Source organism: Camelus bactrianus, chromosome 10, assembly GCF_048773025.1.
Source record: "Camelus bactrianus isolate YW-2024 breed Bactrian camel chromosome 10, ASM4877302v1, whole genome shotgun sequence".
NCBI lineage: Eukaryota > Metazoa > Chordata > Mammalia > Artiodactyla > Camelidae > Camelus > Camelus bactrianus.
In genome coordinates, this window is record NC_133548.1 from 33,561,037 (window position 1) to 33,586,712 (window position 25,676).

The 25,676-nt window shown below is 41.3% G+C and overlaps 1 protein-coding gene across 2 annotated transcripts in view; it reads right to left on the reverse strand.

Annotated features, from left to right (window-relative positions):
• Positions 1–25,676, reverse strand: part of NELL1 (neural EGFL like 1) — a 755,554-nt gene that overhangs the window by 723,506 nt on the left and 6,372 nt on the right. For both annotated transcript variants that reach the window (XM_074372235.1, XM_074372234.1), the window contains exon 2: positions 23,472–23,600. In XM_074372235.1, coding sequence (XP_074228336.1) covers positions 23,472–23,600 — 129 coding nt within the window. The remainder of the gene's footprint in view (positions 1–23,471; positions 23,601–25,676) is intronic.

Here is a 25,676-nt window from a genome sequence, read left to right on the forward strand (position 1 = left end):
ATCTCCTTCAATCCTCAGAAGCATGTGACCCAACCATTCACCACATTCTTCTTAAACATTTGGCATCCATTGCAAAACCCTCTGAGTCTTCCCTTTAAATTCCAAGTTGGTTCTTCTTGGTCCCTTTATTGGTTCCTTCTCCTCCCAATTTTAATTGTTGACCCATGGATCAGTCTTTGTGTCTGCTGTCTAGACTCCCCTCCAAACACTCAATTTGAGTTTGTACTGGAATTATATGGAGGGCTTGTTAAAATAAATCACTGGACTCCACATCCAGAGTTTCTGATTCAGTTAGTCTAGGGAGGAGCTTGAAAATCTGGATTCTAACAGCTCACCAGATGCTACTGCTGCTGCTGCTAGTCCAAAGATGACACTTTGAAAGCTGCTTCCCTAAATGATTTCATCATTTCTTTGGCCTAAAATACCACATTCATGCTGATGACACCCAGAAATATGACTCCAGCCCCACTTTTCCCCTTAACTCTGGACTTGTAGGACCCAGTGCCTCCTTACATTTCCTTGTGGACATCAAATAGGATCCTCAAACACAACATGACCTAATATGACTGAACGAAAGCAGTACCCCTACTAGTCTTCCTAGAGGTAATACTGAGGAGGCAGCCTTGACTTCACCTGATCCCTCAAGCACCACATTCAATTCATCACAAATTTACAAATCCCTTTGTTTCTACCTGCAGAATACATTCCAAACTTGAATGCTTCTGACCACCTCCTCCAAGACATCCCTAGTGAAAGCCATCATCTCCTCTGGACCCCTGCCGATAGCCTCCTATCTGATCTCTCTAGTACACCCTTGGCCCTCTGCATTCTATCCTCCACAGAGTAGCCAGTTATATTGCAAAAATGCACATCCTACGTCACTGCCCCACTCAAAATCCTCCAGCTGCTTCTCAGCCATGGAAAACAAAAGTCCAAACTCCTTTCCATACCCTCCAAGGCCAAATATGATCTGTCTTTTGCTTACCTCTCTGACCTTAACTCCTACTTACTCTCGTTCTCGCCTTCTCCGCTTTAGTTACCTTGACCTTCTAGATTTTCCTCAAACTCACCCAGCTTGGAGCCTCTGTACTTGCAGTTGCACCTACCCAGTATGCTTTCCCCGCAGGTGATGATACGGCTTCTTGCATCACTTCAGGCAAGTCTCTGCTCTAATATCACCTCTTTCTTAAGGCTTTTCTAAGCACTTACTCTAAAAAGCACCTCCTTGTCACCTGTACTCTGCTATGTTCCTCTTTTTTCATAGCACTTATCACTAACTGAGCCTTATTATATTGTTGTCTACTCATTCATTGACGGTGTCTCCACTAGAATGTAGAGTCTATGAGAGTAAAGGCTGTCCCCTTCTTTGCTGTATTCCCAGCACCTAGGACAATAACTAGCAAATGGCGGCACAAAATTTTGTTGAATGAATAAACGAATGAATGGTCCTCATCTCTGTTCAAAATTTCTTTGTTCGTGCGTTTATTACCTGTCTCTTCTGATTCTACACAAGCTCCATGCTCCAAGAGGGCAGGAAATTTGTTCTCTTGTTCCCTACCAAGATTGAGCAGCTGGACAGTGGCAGGCAAGTGTAGGCATTCAACAAATACTGACAGGAGTCAAACCTCGGCATGGGGTCCACCCATCCCCACTAGAGTCTCCCCCTAGACCTAGGGTCCTCTAACTCTTCTCATCTCCCATTCGCCCCTCCTCTGACTCTGCTTCTTATCTCCATCTGTTCTGGCCCACTGGCTGTCAGGAGAACACAGTGGATTTAGAATCAGAGAGAAAGATGGTGATCACAGGAAACCTTCAAAGATCTTCTTATCCTCCTGATTTTAGACAAAACGATTTAAGACAGAGCCAACTCTGACTTCTCAGGGGATTCAATCCCTCCTTCAATCACCCACTTGGAAACCAGTTTCTCCTTAGGTATAAATTACATTCATGCAGCCAGGTACTGACCCTTGCCTCTGTGGGGACAGGGACAGCTGGCTGCCACTACTCTCACCATGTACAGTCAAGAACCCACCAGGAAGCAGGACGTAGGCATAGTTCAGTGGTAGAGTGTATGGTTAGCATGCACAAGGTCCTAGGTTCAATCCCCAGTACCTCCATTAAAAACAATTTTTTTAATTAAAAAAAAAAAAATAGAGGTGAGCTGCCCTCGGACCGCTGCTCTCAGGCTGAATGTTCCCTAGCCCCAGGTTTTCACTTAGAAGCACACACTTTCTATTCAAAGCAGCAGTCACCCACCATTCCCAGGCACAAATCAGAGCTGCCTGCCTCGGTGTCCCCTTACTAATGCTGTGGGCACATGCCACAGGCATATGCAGTGAGTCAGGCACAGAGTCTGAGGTCAAAGAGGGCCCAAGAACTGATTCTGCCACATAACCTCTCCAGGCTTGGTTTTCTCATCTGAAAAGTAGGGCTGCTATGAGGCTGAACGCAATAGCACACTTAAAATTCTGGAGATTGTGCACATTTTTGGGAATATGATGTTAAGCAGCAGAACCCTTCCCCAGAAAGATACATAAATGCACAAGATTTGCATGCAATTCAGGGTGTCCACAGACTCCTGCAAGCTTGTCCATGGGCTCCAAGTTGAGATCACTGAGATACAATAGGTCCCTCCCAGCCAAGCACAATAATGGCTAGTTATTAATACTAATAATAAAGTATTATTAAGAATATTTTACATATTTACTTATCTTCTGACTACACCTTCATTTGCTAAAAAAAAAAAAAAAACAGGAATCCCAACATGGACCTGCCTGTGATTCACAGGGCCTTGTGGATGATGAGTCACAAGCCTTTTGATGATTTGGTCCTGTGGGGAGGCTGTGTCTAAGGTCCTGTGGGATTCAGAGAAGCCAGGTGTCCTCCTTGGAAACCCGTCTGCTCCCTACAGTTCAGGGTTGCTGCCAGGACACTGGAGCTCAAGCCAGAGATGGAACAGCTGCCTTCCTTTTCCCTTGGCCCAGACGACCTCTGTCATTCCACAGAGCAAGCATCCAGAGTACATCCAAATTCCTTCCTGTTGGCTCAGCTCCACAGACAGCTTGCCTCCCCCACAACCATGGCAGAAGAGGACATAAAGTTAGGAGAAAGGTGGCAGTTCTTCTCCTGTCTGAGTGCCCCATTCTTTTCTGAGGAATGCCCAGCACAGCACAGCATCAGATATAAGGGAGGCCTTCAGTAAATGCCAAGCACAGCGATGATGGATGGATGGATGCATGGATGGAAGGATGGATGGTTGGAGATGAGCTAGGACTGAGCCAGAGATCTAGAGATTAGGAAACCTCAGAGCTAACTCCTCATACTCTTCATAATACCTGGATTCAAATTTTTATTCTTCAACTAATAAGCAATATCACCTTAAATAAATCATTTCCCACTCTGGATATCCATTTCCTCAACTGTGAAGTGAGAAAATGGGGCTTAAAAGGTGATTACGTTATAGGATATCCAGATCCATGCACTTGCTTTGCTGTCAGGCCAGAGAGGGCTCTGGCAGCCACGCGCAGCATTCCCACAGTGATGCAGCCAGATGGCCGCCGCCACCAACACCGCCTGTCCTGGAGCTGCTCCCAGTGACTCTTGTTGCTCACCCGTGTGCTCTAACAATTCCTCACCTCCGCATCATGCCACCCACCTTCATCCCAGGTTCTGGGGCCTCCCTGATGCCACTGAGGCAGGAGACATCTCAGGACTTACATGGCATCGATGCACATGCAGCCCGGATGTCTCTAGGGAGGCAGATGCCTCATGGAGGAAATCTGGATCTATAGGATAAATTCTTCTCCCTGCCACCATGCTGCATGGACTGTTTGGAGAGGCAGTGGTAACACATGACCTCTGTGAACACATCCTGAGAGACAGAGCCGTCAGCTTGCCAGGAACTGGTGGCCTGCTGGGTAATAATCACTTATATTTCTTTTCCCTCCTCCTCTGTTTCAGCTCCTTAGACTCACATTCCTCAATAAAGTGTTACTGCAGAAAGTGATTATCTCATATGCACTGCGTGCCAACTGTGTGTCCTGCACTGTGTATTACCTTGGCTGACTGCAGCTACACCAACAATAATCAGCATTTACTGAGCACCGACTGTAAGCCGGGTACCAGCTTAAATGTTTTAAATGATTAAATCCTTTTAACAGCCCTACGGAACACATACTGTTATTACCTCTATTTTACAGATGAAGAAACTAAGGTGTATACATAAGTCAATGACCTTGTCCAAGGTCACACAGTCACTACATAGAGGAAATGAAACGCTCAAAACATGCCTGTGGGATGGATGATACTGATACCTTCCTTGACGAATGAGAAGCAGAGACTCAGACAGGTCAAGCAACTTGCAGAAGTCATGCAGCTACTAAATGGCAGAGCTGCAACTGGCAATTCTGGAGCACGAAGCGTACAGAGCCCTCTCCAAGGATTCCTTCAACCCTGACATGTTAACCTGTTAAGTCTCTGATGAAAGATAGATTCTTCTGGTGCTAGCTCCAGTTAGAGCTTAGGCCCACGGCCACAAAGTCCGTCTCTTCACCTGCTGCTCTCATCTTCCCACCAGCTTAGTCCCAAGGTGTCCAACTCTGTCCACCATCTCTCTGAACTTTTCTAAAAATATTCAGTCTGTTGTTCTAGATCGTAAATATGCCCATACACAGATGTTTCCTGCCCCACACTGGAAGGGACCTGTACTGCCACCTCCTTCCACTTAAAGCTTGGCTCTACAGACACACACTACTAAGTATGAAATAAACAGCAAGGACCTGCTGTACAGCACAGGGAACTGTATTCAATTTCTTGTAATAACATATAACGGAAAAGAATCTGAAAAGAAAATACATATATGTATGTATATGTATCACTGAATCACTTTGCTGTACACCTGAAACTAAAATTGTACATCAACCACACTTCAATAAAAAAAATTTTGTTTAAAAACAGCAAAATCAATCAATCAGTCAATCAATCAATCTTGGCTCTACAACTTGCTTTAGCCAATGAAACTTGAGCAGGAGGGACACAAATCACTTCAAACCAGTAGCTTTAAGAGCCAGCTGATGCTTCACCTTTATTTTTCCGTTTGGCACGCAAGGACTAGGCTCTTAGAGGCTGCACTAGATCTCAGAGAGAGAAGAAGGTTAGGGAGCAAAGCCAATCCATGATGGTCACGTGGCATGAGCGAGAAATAAACTCACAATGCTGAAAATCACCAAGATGTGAAGGTTGTTCATCGCAACACCTACTCTTCCTGTCAATACATGAATTGGTACAAGAAATGGGGTGTTACTGTAACGATACAACAACAAATAAACTAAAAATATGTGGCACTGGCTGTGGCAGTGAGCAGAAAGGAACTGTATTATTGGAGGCAGGAAAGATGTTTATTCCTATCATACAGCGATGAAATATTTGATAAAGCTGTCATCTGAAATAAACGGGAAGAGAAAAACGTACTGGGCGAGATTGAAAAACAGAAAGTTAGTATGTGTCTTGAATGCTATTGGCTGCATTCGACAAGAACTAGGAGAAAGAAATGTGTTATGTGTTGCAGCTTGCCCCTCACCCCAAAACTCACATGTTGAAGTCTTAACACCCAGTAGCTCAAAATCTCACCGTATTTGGAGATAGGGTCTTTACAAAGGTAACAAGTAATGTGAGGTCTTTAGGGTGGGCCCTAATCCAGTATGATTGATGCCCTTATAAAAAGGGGGCACAGAAATGGGGAGAGAGAGAAAATAGTGTGATGAGGCACAGAAAGGAGACATCAACGACAAGCCGAAAAGAGGAGCCGGGGACAGACGCTTCTTCACAGCCCCCAGAAGGAACTCACCCTGCCAACACCTTGACTTTGAACTTCTACCCTCCAGAACTGTGAGACAATACTTTTCCGACATTGAAGCCAGCCAGCCTGCAGAACTTTGTTACAGCCACCTTGACAAAGAAAAGAACTGGCTGCCTTGTGGATGGAAACGCAAGAGAACAGAGTTTAGAGATTCCAGGACCGGTACAGTTGAAAGCGAACTTCTTCTCTCCTCCAAACAACAAAGAGGACAGAACTGAGAAATGCTCTGAACAGGCCAATCAAACCTCGGCCTTGAGGCAAGGATCAAGTCAAGGGTTTGGACACCCAACATATTGTTAAAACATCTGAACGAATTAAAGTGGTGCCAGCTCAGTCCTTTCAGTTGGACAAAATGGCTAAGGGTCTGGCTCTTCCAGGAAATTCTGATAGGCTCAAAGTAATGGAAATTAATTGGAAGTGTGGCTCTTGGTACACAAAGCTGACTGGAATCAAATCGGTAAGAAAAATGACTACGTTTCATTCCTGTTTTACAGCCAAAGAGTCATACTATCTTAAACTAAAGGAGACTGTGACTGTTAATGAAATAAAACAACACTTGGGCACCCAATCTTCTATGGGGAGGAAGCGGATTGAAAGTTTTTCAGCTGCCGAAGAGGGTAATGAAATTCGAAGGACTCCCAAGAAAGTGAAACCAAGGGCCACAGAAAACACTGGGCAGGAGATCTACTTCCAAGAAGCCAAAGAACACGCCGAATCCCTACGGTAAGGGGCCCTTGTAGCATCTCTCCCGTTAAATCTCCAAATTGCTATAACTTGTGTATCTTCCACGCTTCCCCTTTCTAAAAAAAAAAAAAAAAAAAGGATGTAAGTTATTCTAGCCATTCTAACATTGTATATTGGGTATATGGGAAGTAGGTCATTTTTTATCAGATGATTGAGTATTTGGGGCAGAATTTTTAGTTCATGGGGATCTGAAGAAAGAGACCACTGGATGAGTGATGTAAAGCCCTATCACAGGGCCCTGGGCTTTGAGTGGACAGCCACGGCTGGAGAGCATTTCTGCACAGTCTCCCTCAAGAGAGGGGCTGGGGGAGGGTGTGTTTTGTGAGTTGAAAGGAGATCGAACCAAATATTTGTGGTGAGAAGAGAAGACTATAATAAACTGTATTATCGTTCACAAATATTTGCTGCCTTTCTCTGGGGAAGGCCACTTCCTTGCTTTCTCAGGAAACCTGCTTCGAGTGAAAGCGATGTACTTCCAGGCAGACACTTTAAAGGTCAGCTCAAGCTCTGCCATATTCTCTTTCCCTCTGTCACAACAACCAGCAATGTTCTCCATAAAGGAGGCCCTGCCAGCTTGGTCCAGAGGTCTCAGATGTCCCATGATGAACATGCAGAAACCAAACCTTATTAAGAGACACAGGGAAACCCAGCCTATACTGAGTGACACAACCATAAATTTCCTTCTGCTTAAACAGTCCAAGCCAACAGACCTTCTACCTCATGAACATTTGGGTCCTCATTCCATGTATCCCACTGGGGCCGAGTTCTAGAGTATCAAGTTCTGGAATCTGGAGACTCTGGGCCAAGACGATAGATGAAAAAAAAGAGCACTGGGCAGAAAAACCCAGTTGGAAGACTAACTATCATTTTGCCAGGAGATAAGAGTTCATAGCTTATCTTGAGAATACGTTTGCCAAGTTTGACATCGCTATGCAACAAGTAAGACTGTGTAATTGATTCCACGGCCCACCACGTTTCAGACAGTCATTCTTACTTGGGGAGGGAAGATCAGGGCACATCAGGGTGTCAAGCAGAGGACTTTAGGATATGCAGGAAACCTCCCCACTAAAGTGGAACTTTAAACAAGACTCTCTCCAGCTGTTTATCAAGAAGGGTAGTTACCTTTCCCCTAGACCAGAGACTCTTAACGCTGACTGCCAATTAGAGTCACCCGTAGAGATTTTACAAGACTATCAAAGTCTAACATGAGCTTGACACTAGATGAAATAAATCATACTCTCTTAAAGGTAGGTCCTCAGCATCTGAATTTCTTAAAGTTCCTCAAGTGATTCTAATATGAAACCAGAGCCAGGAACACTGCACCAGACAGGAAGTTTCTTGAGAGCCGGGGTCATGACTATCTTCTTCAAAGCTGCATCTCCAGCACCTAGTACTGTACCTGGCATATCGCTGATACTCAGTGAAAAAAGAAAAAAAAATCTATTAAATAAAATAAAAGAACACTAAGTAAATGAACCCTAACCCTGAACAGACCATTCTATCCCACGTTGGTCTCTCCCTAAATGTAAAACATCATATTTCATCCTCTCAAATCTTGAAACTTTTTCTCTAGGACTGCACTATCCAATACAGTAACCTCTAGCCACATGCGGCGACTTAAATTTAAATTTAAAATGCTTAAAATTAAATGCAATTTAAAATTTCTCAGTTACACTAGCCACAATTTAAGTGCTAGTGCTCAGGAACCGTGTGGTTTGTGCCTACAACATTGGCCAGCATCATGGATAGAGCATTGCCATCACCACAGGAAGTTCTATTGGACAATGCTGTTCTGCAACAACCAATTCCATTTTTAACAGCTGCAAGTGACCTTGGTGATTTAATCCAACCCTCTCCCTTTATAGATAGTAATGAAATTTAATGGTAATGAACATAAGGACATAAACACAGGTCCAAAAAACCAACTGCATCAAGATCAAGAAGGTAGAAGTCAGAGCTTAGCAATAGTAAGTGAAACAACAAGCAAACCCCTGCAGGATCTTGGTCCCCAGCGAGTTGATTATGAATTAGTTCTGTGATGGGGCTCCAGTAACAGAAACCTGCCATGACCTTGAATATGAACTTGAACAAGGAGAGGATGCTCCGCTGTGTCCTGGTCAGACCAGACTGGAAGCACCATGTTCAGCTCAAGACACCAAACACCATTAGGGGCAGAGACAGTTGGCCAGGTGGTTGAATGAAAGAAAATGAGGGAGAAATTCAAAGTGGTGTCCCAGAATTAACATTCCCAGAACCGGAAATGTTAATTCTGCAGAAAGGAAGGGAGGGAGACCTTCAAAGATGTCTGCAAATATCTGAGCAGATGTCTCATGGGAAAGGGATTTAGACTTTTTCTCTGTGGTCTTAGTGCCTCATTACCTGTACGAATCTTTCCTGAGTGCCACCTCTAAGTGCTACGCATCGTGCTAGGTACTGATTTATGATGGAAAACAGAACAAGTGGAGTCATGGAGTTATCTGTGACCTACTGGGGAACAAAAACATATACAGGAAACAAAAAAATGTATATGTACTTCCAACTTATGAAAAGAACTCTGAAGGACTACACACCAGGAAATGGTAGTTGATAATGAGACCTTACCTCATAGGCAAGATGGTCAGGGAAGGCATCCTTGACAAAGTGGTATATAGAAGTAAGAGCCAGATAGAGGAAGTGCAAATGTAAATAGGTTTTCCAGGCAAGCAAAAGGCAAGCAGGAATGATGATGTGGGTCTTGGGAAAATCTTGGGGTAGTCAAGGAACAAAAAGGTGGCTAATGTGACTAGAGTCATTTAAGTGGGATCAATGGAAGGACACTGCATTAAACCAAAATGTGTCTTCCTTTAAATTATTTCTAACAGAGTAGTCCAAGACTAATAGGAGTTGCCTCATGATACAGTCTTATCTCTACCACTGGGGGTGACCAAGCATTGGATCAGACTATTGGGTTATAGGACAATTAAGGTTTCCCTTAAAGAATCCTCTCTATAATGAGGGATCTATTTTAAGAATTTAAGAACCATGGGCAAAGGCATATACAAAGATGGACCTTGAAGTTTGTCAGAAATCTGAATTGGGAGATTGGGATTTGCAGATACAAATTACTACATATAAAATAGATGAACAGCAAGGTCCAACTGTACAGCACAGGGAACTATGTTCAATACCTGTTCAATATAGGTAATAGCCTATAGTGAAAAAGAATATGAAAAGGGGTATATCTGTATATGTATAACAATCACTATGCCAACACCAGAAACTAACAAAGCACTGTAAACTGACAATACTTCAACAAAAAAGAAGCAAATCAAACATTAAAAGAATATTTTTCAATTAAAAAAAGAAATCTGAATCAAGCCAAGTTCCCATCAATAGGCAAACAGATGAATACTTCATGGTGTTACACAGCAGTTCAAACTAACGAACCAGATCCATATGTCCTCAAAAGAATAATGGCGAGTGAAATTATAAGCTTCAGAAAGATCCATGCTGTATGATGAGGCCATTTATATAATGTCTTAGACAACACAAAGCAAAGCTAACAGTTACGGATTGTTTACTATATGCCCGATAATATTCTGACACATTACATGAATCTAGTCAATCCGCAGAACAATCTTGAGATAGATGCTTCATTATCCCCACGTTCCACATGGGAAAAATGAGGCAAAGAAAGGTCAAAGACCTTCCCCAAGGCTACAGAGCTAGTAAGAGTCAGATCTGGGATTTGAATCTAGGCCATCTGGCTCCAAAGGCTGTACATTTAGCCCTGAGACATGTGCCCTTGCTGTTACATATCTTGTATATGGACACACGTATGTATACAAATGTGATCACATATAAGCCCACAGGTGTGCACGTGTGTACACACATACACACACACACACACATACACCTATATAAATGCAAATGAACTAAATACTTATCAAGCATGTTAGTGGTGGCCTTTAAGGCGGGTAAGAGAGGAAAGGAACAGGGAGAGGACTATATGGACGTCAACTTAATCTGCAGTGTTTTTAAGTCTCAATACTATGACCAAATATTAACCTTTGTTGATTCTACAGCATTGTTGTTTTGTGCTTGTCCATATTTTTCTTTCCTTTTGTGAAATAATTCTTTGTCGAGCTGAAACCCCTATGACTTTAAAGATCTGAGGCCCAGAGAAGTAAAGGGATCTACCCAGGAGTCAATAGTAAAAGAGCCAAGCTGGAACCTGGGTCCCCAGGCTTGCAGTCCACGCATGCTCTGAGACCCCATGCTGCCAGACGGTCTGTTTGCCTTATTTTTTTTTTCACAGACTGTAAGCACTAGGACTGAGCCAGCCTAGCATATCAGTATATCTTGGCTCCACTTCATACACTGGCTGCATCCATGAAAAGTTGTATTTAAATAAAATATTTGCATATCAAATCATATTTTTTCCACTGATTAACATTCTAATTTTGGAGATGTGTTCCCACAGAAAAGAATTTAGTCCCAATATGCTAAAATAAACCCCAATTAAGAATCACAGCATTCATCAAATAGCGCAGCAGTCATGGCAGATCTAATTCTCCCACAGCGCTCTCTCTGGTCAAACGGCCACAGAGACTACCTTTTAAGTGGACACATATTAAAGTGTAGCTCCCTGGTTAATGCTGATCTTCTTGCATGTTCTCTTTAAGCAGCCAAACAGATTAGCAGGTGCTCATCTCCAGGTGATTGCTGAATAGCAAGACCCTTCAAGTGAAGGAATTATTAAAAAAAAAAAATGCTAGGATATGGAATTCACCAACTTACAAAACCACCATCTGCCTGGTTGATTTAAAATACCTGCCAAAAGATATTTTCACAGATTGTCCTTTGGTTTCCCTCAGAAGAAGCCATATCTCTATCATCTTGCACTTATTTTGTCTTTCCCATCCTCATGAAGTAGGGAAAACCACCAGGAGGTGGGCTGGGGGTAAGACACAAACTATGCAAGGACAGACTCCTGAATTTAAACCCCATGGCTCACATTACAACTAACATGAATACTGGAATTCTCTCAGCTCAGTTTTTTCATCTGCATAATGGACATGAAAATATTACATATATAGGAATGTTGGTGGAAGGATTAAAAGGCAAATAAATTTTAGGAGTTGAGGTAAGCTCCCTTAAAAAAAAAAAAATCCAGGTCAGACAACAGTCATCCATCCTTATTAGGAATTAAGTAAGTAGGCAATTGCAAATATATAATCCTTGAGAGAAAGTGAAACGGTAATATTTTCCTGAATTTAAATACATGAATTGTTTGAAGTTATCTGAATTTCCTTTATACTTATTTATTTGCTTATTGTCTGTTTCCCCTTAAGAACCAGCCTTTTTCTGATCTGCTCACTACTATGGACCTCGTGCTTGAAAGAGTGCTTAGCACAAAGTAGATCCCTAAATATGTATTTAATTTAAAAAGTATACTTTCTGAATAAATACTCTTAATAACAGTGTTGACTAACACTTAAATTTTTGTGGCTTATAATAAATTTATATTATCTAAATTAACCCTTAAAAAAATCTTGTATCATAGACATTATCATCATTACTCGATGTCCGAAGAGGAAACAAATTCCAAGAGGTAAAGTAATTTGCCCAGAGTCAATTTGTTAGTGTAGAATTGGCTCTTAATTGTTTCTAAAAAGAATTCTTATCTTTTTACATTCTCCGCTGTCTCTCTCCATCTTTGCTTTCTTTAACGTACAATTTGACAGGAAAAGGAGCATGACTGAGAAAATAGATTTTAGTGCAGATGTTAGAAGTGTGCAGATTTGGGAAATAAATACAGAATTTACCTGCTCTATGACATCCACTTAGTCACACAGCCATTGAATGATATTTCAGAATATGCCAGTGCAGGTGTTAATTTGCCGCAGAGAGGAACTTGAAAATCCATTCTACTCCCACAGCTTGTTTGAGGGTTTTTTGGGGGGGTTTTTTTGTTTTTTGTTTTTGGGGGGGGGGGTTTGTTTGTTTTGGCAAGAGCAAAAATACCTATATTTGGGAGATGCTGGTATGTGAATTAAATTACTCCACTAATTGATTAAATGCAAAGTTATACTAAATCACTCTACTCAAAGTGAGGTTGACTCGTAAATGCTCCCAGCGGTAATTAGCAACTAGGCGCATCCAATCAACAGAAAAAACAATTTGGACTTGGGCAATAGTGAGTGGCAGGAAATCTGGAAGATCAGCATTAAACAAACCCTTTGGGTAACTCCATCTTACTCAGATTTTCTAAGCATTAAGAACTATAGCTCAAACTTCAAGCACTCCTATGAAATAGGAGCCACATATTTAATTCCTATCCATCTTTCAAGGTCCGGTTCAGGTGCCACCTCCCCCAGGGAGCCTTCCCCAGGTGATCCAGTCAGAAAAAATTTCTCTCTTCAACATACTCAGGACTTTATCCACACACACCCGCTCCAATGCAAACCAGTTCTCTTCCTCTCTCCGTTAGAGTGTCAGGGGCATGCCATGTTTGCCTTCTAGACCGTACCCTCCTTGCAGCCAGGATCTTTGCCTTCCTCACCTGTGTTTCCCACCACATCTAGCTCAAAACCTAGAATGCAAACAGGTGCCAAAAGCCTCAATCTTCTCAAAGGCCCCCACAGTAGCCTTTGTTCTATCTCAAACAAGCTACTTGAAAGATACTATTTTTTTTCTTTAGGAAACTCTCCTAACGTAGAACTGCTAAAAGGTAGCACGTTCCAGACAGAAAAAGAAAGAAAAAAAAAATAAGCAACCCATTAAAGAATTTGCGCTCAGGCACATTCTAATTCACTTTTATAAATGAAACACCAATGGGCAGACACACCTTCCCAACTACTCAACACTAAGACACTGGCAGTCAGGGAGAAGTCCAGTCCCAAACCATCAGGACTCCTCTGAGTCCCCCTCAAACCAAGGCGCAGGTATTGCAAAATGATTTTTGAAACTCTGACGCTGGTACTTAGGCTGTTTTTCGGCTTAGAGAAGACCTCCGCCAGTCTTACACACAGCCATTCATTCTCTCTGCCCCATTCCCAACCCCCATTAAAATATAATTTGTTTCAGGAAAGAAGATAATAAAAATGTTACTCATTCAATTCTTCGCACTCTACAAGGACAGCTGTGACAAAGATAACCTTAAAAAGCTGAGTAGCCACAAAATAAATCCTATCAGGCTTTGGAGCTGGTATGATAGGAGTGTTTCCAGGTTACTGAGCTTTCTATTTAAATGTATCAGTATTATTAATAGGCTAGCATTGAAATGAAGGTTTTCACTTGCTTAATACACATCAACTCAGAGCTAGACTTAGGAAGAAAGGAAGGAAAGAATAATGGATTTGTGTTCAACCCTTCATACTTTTCAAAGAACTTTCTCATACATTGTCATTTAATTCTTATAATCAATCCCATTTCCAGTTGAGGAAACTGAAGCTTGAAGACATTAAGAGACATATCCACCGGCCCCCCTAAGTACTGCCTCAAGGTACTTCCATTTACTCATCAATGAATGGGGCAATAATAGTACTTACCTTTCATGGCTGTAGTGAGGATAAAATAAATTAATACAAAGAAAGTGCTAAACCCTGATCTTCTGCCCTCTCCTCAATCCTCTGCTTTTCCCACTATCCCAGCATACCTCTGAAGGTTAAAATCTGACATTAATAACATACAAGATAGATAAGACACACAGGAGGAGACCAAAGTTATACCTTATTACTTCAAAATGCATGGACTCACATGTAACCCAGCGAGTGCTAAGTATAGTTCTAACACCTTATGTGTATTAATGTATTTCATCCTCACTACAACCATGTATAATAAGTACCATCATTACCCCCATTTTATCAATGAATAAATAGAGGTACTTTGAGGTAGAGAGCTTAAGGGGTTTGCTACTTACTACCATGCATTAAACTTGAAAGATAGGATTTTGTAGCTTACCCATATTAACTGAACTATGGTGAAACAATAAAATCTCTAAGCCTCTCTAGACCTGCACTGTCCAATATAGTAACCACAAGCCACATTGGGCAATTAAGCACTTGAAATATGGCTAGTCTGGTGGAAGAAATGAATTTTTAATTGTATTTAATTTGAATTACTTTTAAATTTTAAATGAATATTCAATGAAATAGCAGTTTTCAAGACACAGGACATCAGTCAATGAAGGGCAGTGACCCTTGAGAGATGGAAAACAAAAGAAAAGAGCCCCACAATTACCCAAACGTATTGCTCTGAGAGAATTTCCAGGCTGTGTCATAGGAGGAGAAATGCGGGCAAAGCAGTCTCCCTGAATTGAGGTGAAGAAGCTGGAAGTCTGGGGAGACCGAGGCACCTAGATTTCACAGGAAAGCATACATGAGAGACAACAGCAGAGAGAAAAATATGAAACTTCCTCAGCTGACTACTGATCAGTGCATACAAGTCGGAAAACTACCCGAGACAGAGAAGAGACACCCAAAAGGCAACACTGACCAGCGTATACCCAGGGCCAAGAATAGTACCTGTTTCTACCAGTCAAACTGGAAAACCTCACGCTTCATGGGGCACTGGGTAGAGAGTACGGAAGGTCTTACCTCAGTAATGGGAAATAATTAGTTCTACTCTACACACCAGCACTACCACTGCTCTGGGCCATCTAACAAATCTTAAAAATAGGAGCCATAAACTCTGAAAATTGTGAAGCACTACGCGGTATTCCTGGAACATGTAATAATGTACATCAACTATACCTCAATGTTTAAAAAGTGGGATCTGGCCAGTAGGCACAGGAAAAAATGCTCAATATTGCTAATTATCAGAGAAATACAAATCAAAACTACAATGAGGTATCACTTCACACCAGTCAGAATGGCCATTATTAAAAAGTTCACAAATGACAAATGCTGGAGAGGGTGTGGAGAAAAGGGAACACTCCAATACTGTTGGTGAGAAGGTAGTTTGATGCAGCCATTAAGCAGGGAGCCAAATAGCAGGGAGATTCCTCAAAAAACTAAAAATAAACTTACCATATGATCCAGCAATCGTACTCCTGGGCATATATCCAGAGGAAACCCTAATTCAAAAAGATATATGCACCCCAATGTTCATAGCAGCACTGTATACAATAGCCAAGACATGGAAACAACCTAAATGTCCATCAACAGATGACTGGATAAAGAAGTTTTGGTATATTTATACAATGGAATACTACTCAGCCATAAAAAAGAATGAAATAATGCCATTTGCAGCAACATGGATGGACCTGGAGATTGTCATTCTAAGTAAAGTAAGCCAGGAAGAGAAAGGAAAATACCATATGAGATCACTTACAGAAATTAAATTATAATATATGACATAAAAAAAACAATGATACTAACAGCAGACAATATAAAAGAAAATTTCTTGAAGGCATAGAGATAGAAACTATTCTAAAGACAGGGAGAAAAGAGAAGAACAACTTTTGAAATGAACAGAGTAACAGTGACCTATGAAATTACTTTAAGCAGCCTAATATAGACATAATTGGAGTACCTAAAAAAGAGAAAGAGAAAGGAACAGAAAAAAAATATTTGAAGATGTAATGGCTAAAATTTTTCTAACAAGAAACATGAAGAAAATCAGACCAAGGTATATCATAATTAAACTGCTTAAAGTCAGTGACAAGAGAAAGTCTTAAAAGCAGGGGGGAAAGTTACATTACCTACAAAGGAACAAAGATAGGATCCTAACAGATTTCTTGTTGGAAACAATGTAAGTGAGAAGGCAGCAGATCGACATCTTTAAAGTACTGAAAGAAATAAAACTGTCAACCCAGTATTCTATATCCAGCAAAAATATTTTTCAAAAGTGAATACTTTTTCAGACACACCAAATCTGAAAGAATTCATCACCAGCAGACCTGTTCTATAAGAAATGTTAAAGTCCTTCAGGCAGGATAAAAAATGATACCAGATGGAAATGTAAATCCACAAAAGAGACTGCAGAACACAGGAAACAGTAACTAGTGGTTACCAGTGGGGAAAGGGAAGAGGGGAGAGGTTACACTGGGACAGGGGAGAAGAACAATCTACTGGGTATAAATAAGCTACAAGGACACACCATACAAAACAGGGAATATAGTCAATATTTTATACTAACTATAAATGGAGCATAATCTTTAAAAGTTGTGAATCACTATATTTTACACCTACAACTTACATATTATTGTACAGCAACTATACGTCAAAAAAAAAAACTCCAGAGGAGACCCCCACTAAAGGCATTGATGGATGAAGGGAGGAAGAAGAGCAGAGGGAGACTAGGGCTGGGAGCGGCTGAGCACTGGCAGGCCTAGTGGCTGAAGCAAAGCAAAACAGTGGATCACCGGCCCCCAGAGAAGAGGGGACAGGGAGCTGTAGAATAAAACTCTCCTTCTACACCCCCACCCCAGCTCTCTACATCAGAGATTTCCAGAGGGAATTCTTTAAGAAATCCTGAGGAAAACTGGATTTCCTCTCATCCAAAAGATAAAAGACTCAGACCCATTTACATTTGAAACAGATGTTCATTTATAAGAAAGTCCTAGGATATATCTATCATATTGATTTTCTAAATTGTCCTTAAAAAGCACAAATCACTTTCATTATTTTTTAACTGAACCAAAAAAAGACATTAAAAGGAAATGATGAGTTTGAGATTTGCAGGTACTAACTACTACATATAAAACAGATAAATAACAAGTTTATACTGTATAACACCGAGAACTATGTTCAATATCTTATAGTAACCTATAATGAAAAAGAATATGAAAATGAATATATGTATGCATATGCATGACTGTACACCAGAAATTGGCACAACATTGTAAACTGACTATACTTCAATTTTAAAAAAGCACACAAAAAATTGGAAAAAAAAAAGGAAATAACCATGGTTTGAAAAAACAAGTAAAGTGTATGACAATAGTACAATGTCAAAGGGAGCGAAGTATACTAATAAAATATTCTTATAATATACATAAAGTTGTAGCACCCGAAGGTACACTGTCATCATTTATAGATGTATATTATAAGCCCTAAGACAACTGCTGAAATAATGAAACAAACAAGCCAACGAAGGAGATAAAAAAGAATCAATAAAAAACTTCAATTAATCTAAAAAACGTTAGAAAGAGGAAAAAAATGAAACAAAGAACAGAGAACAAATAGCAAAAAAAAATAGATTTAAATATGACCATGTCAATAACCATATTAATATAAGTGGTCTAAATACCTTGATGAACAGAGATTGTCATATTGTTTAAAAAAAAAAAACCCAACTATATACCGCCAATAACTAAAGCACTTTACATGTTATTATATGATAAATCTCAAAATAACTATGATAGGTGAAAGAATCCAGATCCCCAAAAAAACAGTAGATACTATATGATTCAATTTATGTAAAATTTCTAGAAAATGCAAATTACTGTATAGTGACAGAAAGAAGGTCAGTAGTTGCCTGGGGATGGGGGCTGGGAAATAGAGGAAGGAGGGATTATTAAAAAAAAAAAAAAAAAAAAAGAGGAATGCCCAGGAGTAGATTGCTGGATCATATGGTAAGTTTATTTTTAGTTTTTTGAGGAATCTCCCTGCTATTTTCCATAATGGCTGCATCAAACTACATTCCCACCAAGAGTATTGGAGTGTTCCCTTTTCTCCACACCCTCTCCAGCATCTGTCGTTTGTGAACTTTTTAATGATGGCCATTCTGACTGATGTGAAGTGATACCTCATTGTAGTTTTGATCTGTATTTCTGATAATTAGCAATATTGAGCATTTTTTCATGTGCCTACTGGCCAGATCCCACTTTTTAAACATTGAGGTATAGTTGATGTACATTATTACATGTTCCAGGAATACAGCATAGTGCTTCACAATTTTCAGAGTTTATGGATCCTACTTTTAAGATTTGTTAGATGGCCCAGAGCAGTGCTAGTGCTGGTGTGTAGAGTAGAATGGTCTCACCAGTGTATGCATATATCAAAATTATCAAACTGCACATTTTGACTATGCAGTTTATTATAAGCCAATTATACCTTAATAAAGCTATTAAGTTTTTTTAATGATATTTAAAACTATGTATGGAATAACCTGGTGATTGTACTGTATACTGTAACTATAACTGTAACTATAAAACAGACTAGATTTTGAAGACTTTGAAAAAATGTAAAACAGCTCATTAATAATTTTCTGTATTGACCATATGTTGAAATGGTATTTTTCACATGTTGAGTTAAATAAAATTTATAATTAAAATTAATTTCACCGGCTTCTTTTTCCTTGTTTAATATGACTACTACAAAAATTAAAATTACAGTATTGGCTCATTTATATTTCTACTGGAGAAGGGAGGACTTACCTGGAGAACACTGGAAATATCATACTGTTTATATTTCTTCACAACAGTGGGTAGCCATTCTATGGTACACAGAATTATACCCCCTACCCCTCTAAAGATGTCTGCATCTTAATTCTCAAAATCTATAAATATGTTACTTCACATGGCAGAAGAGACTCTGCAGATGTAACTAAATTACGGATCTTGAGATGAGAAAATTACCCTAGATTATCCAAGTGGGCCCAGTATAATCAAAGGGTCCTTATCCAAGGGGAAAAGGGGACAAAAGAGTCAGGATCAGAAGGAAATGTGACAACAGAGGCAGAGGTTGAAGTGATGCACTCACAAGCCAAGGAACGTAGCAGCCTCGGGAAGCTGGGATAAGCAATAAACTCGTTATCCTCTAGAATACAGCTCTGTTCACACCTCGGTTTAGCCCTTTAAAGCCCATTTTCAGCTTCTGGCCTCCAGAACTGTGAGGTAAATATTAAACAAAAGAAAAATAATTTTGTGTTAAGCTACTAAATTTGTAGTAATCTATCTTAGCAGCAATAGGAAGCTCATAGATTTTGGCACCTGGAATTGGGCTGCTGCGGTAACAAATAACTTAAAATGGGAAAGTGACTTTGGCATTGGGTAATGAGCAAAAGCTGAAAAAATTTTGAGGCTCATGATAGAAAAAGCCTAGACTACCTTGTTACCAGACTGTGAGTAGAAATACGAAGGTAAAGGATTCCACGAGTGAGGACTCAGAATGAAGTAAAAAGATGGTCGAGAAAACCTGCATTGTCTTAGAGAATATTAAAATCACCATGAAAGGACTGTTAGCAGAAATACGGACATGAAAAATACTGCCAGAGAGGGTAAGAAGGAATAAGGAACCTATTATTGGAAACTGGAGGACAGGAGCCCTGTCATATAGTGGCAGAAAGCTTAGCTGAATTGTGCCCTGTAATTATGTGGAAAGTAAAACTTGTAAAAGATGAACTTGGACATTTAGCTGAGAAGATTTACAAGCAAAGTGTTGAAGGTGCAGCCTGGTTTCTCTTTGCTGCTTATAGTGAAAGGTGAGAGGAAAAAGAGGGATGGAGGGAGGAGCTATGAAACAAAAAGGAACCAGGACTGGCTAGATGGAGAATCCCCAGCCTATCCAGACTGCAAAAGACAGTAAGATTAGGAGATTCACTATGAGGAAAGTCTACTTTGGAAGAAATCCAAGGGTGTGGCTAAACCACTCTTTGCTAGTGCCTCTGAAGGATCAAAAATCAGAATAGTCAATCACACAGAGGACTCTTCGAAGAGATCAGAGTTGTAATTGGTGGATCCCCTCAGCCATCCCGGCAGAAGTCAGAAACAGAGATGGGGTTACCTAGGAAAGATCTGTAAAGGAGCCTTTTGTCTAATGGATGGGAGACCCGCCGGGTTCTTGAGAATGTTATACCAGCAGCAACACTGCCAACTTGGACTGAAGGGGACAGAAAGAAGATGAAATGAAAGACGGCTGACTGACTCCCCAAATTCTCAAGGCAAGAAACAGGTTGATAAAATTACACAACTACAAACATATGCTACTTTCCATGAAAAAAGTGATTCAGAAGAACGAGGCAGAGCCAGAGGCCTATCCCCAGGCCTTGAAGCCCAATGGAGTTTGCCCTGCTGGATTTGCAAATTTTCTTGGGACTGGTGACCCCTTTCTTCTATCCACTTCTCCCTTTTGAACAGGACTTGCCATACCTGGCATTTTATGCCTGTCCCACTGTCATATTTCAGAAGTAGATTACTTGTTTCACAGATCCACAGAAAAAGGGTACTTTTGCTCCAAAATGGATAATACTCAGAATCCCACTCACACTTGATTTAGATTATTTAGAGAGTAAGAATTGGAACTTTTCTACTAATGAGATTAGGTAAGCTTTTGGACTTTGAGCTGATGTCATAATGGGTTGAGACCTTTAGAGAAACTGGAATGGGGTGAATGTATTTTACCTGTGGGGCAGACATGACTCATTAGGGGCCAGAGGGCAGACTTGGTGATGAGCAGAATAATGGCTCCCCAAAACTGTCCACGTCCTAATTGCCCAAATCTATGAAATATGTTACCTTTCATGGCAAAGGGACTTTGCAGATATGATTACATTACAGATCCCAAGATGGAACAATTAATCTGGATTATCTGAGTGAGGTAATCACAAGGTAATCACAATTAAAAGGAAAAGCCCTCCTCAGTCAAACTCCAGTAATAAAGTTACTCTTCCCACCAAAGAAGTTGAAAATCCCTCCCTCTTGTTGGAGCCAGGCAGACACCCCAAAGGCAGCTGCTAAAGCAGAGAACACGTCAATCATTGAGAGAGCAGAGTCCAAGCCTAGGAAGCCCACCCCTGTGGAATAAATAAACGAATGAACAATTAGCACATAAAGCAGGCAACAAGCCTTTCATAGAGCACACTGGACAGAGGACATTTTAATTCATCTCAGAATGTTTATCCATCACCTACTATGTGCCATGCACAACACCTGGCCCTAGGGATGTAAGGGTGTCTAGAGAGGCAAGCCTTCCACTTGCATGAAGCTTACAGGCGAGCCAGGCTTCCATGGCAACTCTGTTGACAAAGTGTCAGCGGCACTTCTGAAATAGAGAATGAGGTGGCCTCTCAACAGGAGCTGAACAGACCTTGCACAATGCAAAGAAAAAAACGAATCCGGTCTGTATTCTCTTAACCAGGCCTCGTACTTCACCACTCCCTTAATAAGAATAAGTAGAAATTAACATATCTGTAGTCTCGTTATGTATCGTTAGATAGTATCTATAGATTTGCTGTATATCATTGACAAGGCTTAAGTTCTCTGCACAGGAAATATACAAATCTCATCCATAATGTTGGTTCAGTCATTCAAAAATAATCCTGTGTTGTCTTCATAAAAGGCTAAGTTAAAAGAATGCTCCCAGCCATTTTCACAGAGGAATATCCAGGATGCCAGACTACCGTAGCTGACCAGGTCACTGCCCTGCTTCAACCTCATCAAAGGCCCCCACTGCTCCGAGAGTAAAGTACAAAACTAATGTGGCCTATGGGCAGGGGTAATATTTGCAGCAGTTAAGAAGCACATGACCTCCCACCTCTCATAATGGCCACTGGCCATAAATCATCAGCACACTCAAACTCACGGATGTCAGCTCAACATCAGCTCTGCCTACAGACGGAAAAGGCCTCCTCAGTCAAACTCCAATAATAAAGTTACTCTTCCCACCAAAGAAGCTGAAAATCTCTCCCTATGTGACCTACGCCCTGCCAACCTCCCAAGCCACTCACCACCTTCAGCCAATGCTAAATGTCTTTCTGTTCGTTCCTGCCTTAAGTTCTTCATACACACTATTTTCTCTGTCCAGAATTCTCTGAGCCCCTACCCCTTTTATACCAGCCTTTCTATTCATTCAAGTTTCTGCTGACATATCACTTTTTCAGGATAGCCTTTCCCTGACCACAGCCATCTCCACACCTCTGTTAAATCACTTCTCCCTGCATACTCTCATTTGGCAAACTATACACCCCCTTCACGGTAAGTATAGCGATTGTAAGTCAATAATTACTTGTGTTATGACTGTTTCCCTCACTAGATTTATTTACTTTACTAATCTTACTATTAGCATGTTGCCTGGTACTGTGTACCAGGCATGCTGGCAGATTGCAGGGTTGAGGTTTGTTTTATCTTTGTTTTATATTTTAAAAAAAAACAAAGATTCTGTTGGAAAATAAAACCAGCCCATGTTCTGAAAAAAAAAAAGTTCTGCAATAATAGCTCGCACTTGCTGGGGATTTACTGTGTTATCAGCCATTGCTTGACCCACTTTATGGACTGGCTCCTCTAATCCTTCTAACAGCCCCAAAGGTAGGTACTATTATTTTAGATGAGGACAGGCAGAGTCAGGCTAAGTAATTGCACAAAGTCAGTAAGAGGTAGGGTTGGAATCTGACCCCAGACAGTCCGGCCCCAGAGCCCATGCTCTTAAGAAGCACACCATACTGCCCTTATGAATGCTTGTTGAGTGATTTAATGAATTGTAGTCAAGTTTATAGTGGGCAGAACTATGTAAGCTATACCCCTAAGAAAACGCAGCCATAAAACATCCTCTGTGAGCATGGTCTGCTCATTAAGTGAGAGATGAAGATACCGGAGTAGGTGTGAATATAGGTAAAGGTACAGATAATAGTGTAAAAATAATATGGCTGGCCAATGGCTTCCAAGGACTTTGCAAATTCAGTCCACTTTAGATCCCCACCCAAATCCTCCAGGGAAAATGTGTCACTGCCAAGCCAAATATTTCATCGCCATGCCCTTTACTGCCCCCTCTGACACCCTCCAACACCCCCCCAAGTATCTAAACACCCGCAGTATTTCTGAACATTCTTCATGACAGAAACCCAAGAGAAGTAGAGATGATCCTCTGACAAACACACGCCAGATCAACACTCCCCAGACACCCTCCTCCGAAGTTCCGCCCCCACACAAAGGAGAAAGTGCCTTTACCTTGAAATAAGAATGCTTTGCTGGTGTTGTGCAGTCCGGACACCTGAGTGACTCCAAGGGTGGTGTTCACGAGGTCGAGCTCAGTGATAAGATCCATCTGAAGGTCAGGGTCCAGCCCAAAGCCCGTGACTGAGAAGGAACAAGAGACATCTTGGCTTAAAATGCCAACTCGCTCATAGCAACAGAACAGAAATTACAGAAGCCACTACTGGCAGGGAATACAAGGATGCCAGTGACGAGTGCTTGGAGATGTGCTTTCCCTGGATGGAAAAGGAAAGCAACTCTTTGCTCCATCACCCCACTGATATTGTGGTTTCTTTGTCCCTTCCCCATTCCCACTCCCCATTATTGATAATTCTTTATGCAAAATCCTTGGGGCCAAATATATTTCAGAACTCAGAATGTATCATATGTTGGAAAGCTAATATGGCCTATGTACCACATTTTAGATACACCTGCAGCAAAATCTGCATCCGCATCCCATAATCAAACACAATATTTCTAGAGCAAAAAGTATGTTTTCCTCTAATTGGTACAAATAAAGACTATAAATAACTTCACATCCGTTCAAGTCAAGTTTTGCCACCTAAGGAGTTCAGCTCAGGATAGGTTGCGCTGTCAGGTGAGTTATGAACAAAGTCTGGGTTTCTGAGCTGTTTTAGATTTGGAGACTGTGGATACAGGTTTGTGGCCCGAATCTACCTGCTTCAGAGAATGATGAAATGATGAAATCTGACACCACCGTCACCAGGAAAGGAGCACTATTGATCAGGCACAAACACCTATGATAAAGAGGAAGGAAATGAGAAGAATCCTGTCCCTGCTGGATGAGAGTGGCAGAGGGACTGGCCAGGAAAGAGAATCCTCAGAACGATGGCTGTACTTTTCAAGGGGAGTCCTGAAAAGTTAGACACCATGACAACTGTTGTTGGAGAAGCTTAGCGCAGAGAAACATGGCCCTGAGCACCCACTGCCTTGTCTGAAAAAGGCAAACCCTTAAGCCTGTCTCTCAGCTAGGGGGTGTTCTGCAAAATGATTCACTCAAGACTGCAAAGTGGCTTCCAGTGATATATATTAATAAGGCTAGCGATCGCCCTAAAAGACTGCGTTTAAGCCATTCATAAAGGCTGTGCCTATCTACACTCAGCATCTCAATAGTGCAATTCAGATTGCACAGTTGGAAATGTTTTAATCAGCAACAGCTGTCAACTCTGTCTGATGGTAATGCAGTCACGAAGCAAGATTTGGAAAGCTTGCACCGAATTTGTCCCAGACAGACCAAGTGCGTGTTCATCGGGACATCGCGGGCTAGGACAACCTCATCTGTCCTCCCGCCTTCAGCCCTTTCCCCAATGATCTGGAAAAGGAAATCTAGCCTCTCCTCACTCTTTTCCTGTTAGGAAACAGGGACTACTGTAGGGTTCAGTCAACAGAAGGTTGCACTGGGAAGGGTCTTTGGAACTGAAGCCTGTCAGCCCCAAGGTGGACAAAGGGTTAAATTAAAGGCACAGTGCATACAGTGGCCTACCCTGTTTTTATCCGGCTTCCCCTTGTCCTCTGAACTGAAAGTTTAAGTTTTTCCCTTCCAAAGGTAGCCAGTTATGAGACAGGTTAACTAAATGACAACTCATTCATTCATTCATTCATCCATGGGTTCACTCAGTAGTTTTTTAACAGACATTACTGAGGGCTCACTGTGTAACACACCCATTGCATTGCTAGGTACTGGAGATGGTCTCATTGAGCATGCATTCCTAGGGCAGCAGGGGAGGAGAGGACAAAAAAAAAGTAAATTAGATCAATTTGAGATGGAAATAAATGCCATGAAGAAAACAAAACAGAGGGATGAAACAGAAAGCGGGTTGAGCAAGAGCTTTAGAAAGGGAAGTTTCCTCCGAGCAGAAAAGTGAATGACTAGAAGAGGGGGGCGATGGTGGAGTCATTCCAGAAGGGAAGATGTGGGGGGAAAGCTTTCCAGGTTTAGGTTTCGAGAAGAGCCAATGCCAACCAGGAACAAATTCAAGGTGTTCAGGAAACAGAGACAAAGCGAGTATGGCTGGAGCAGAGTGGGTCGGGGGAGAGCAGCAGAGAATGAGGCCCAAGAGTGGGCCCTGCCTTGTGAGCCACAAAAGGAGAGGGACACTATTCTAACTGCAATGAGGCATCATTGGAGGGCGTTAAGGTATGTGTTCCAGGGGAGGAAGA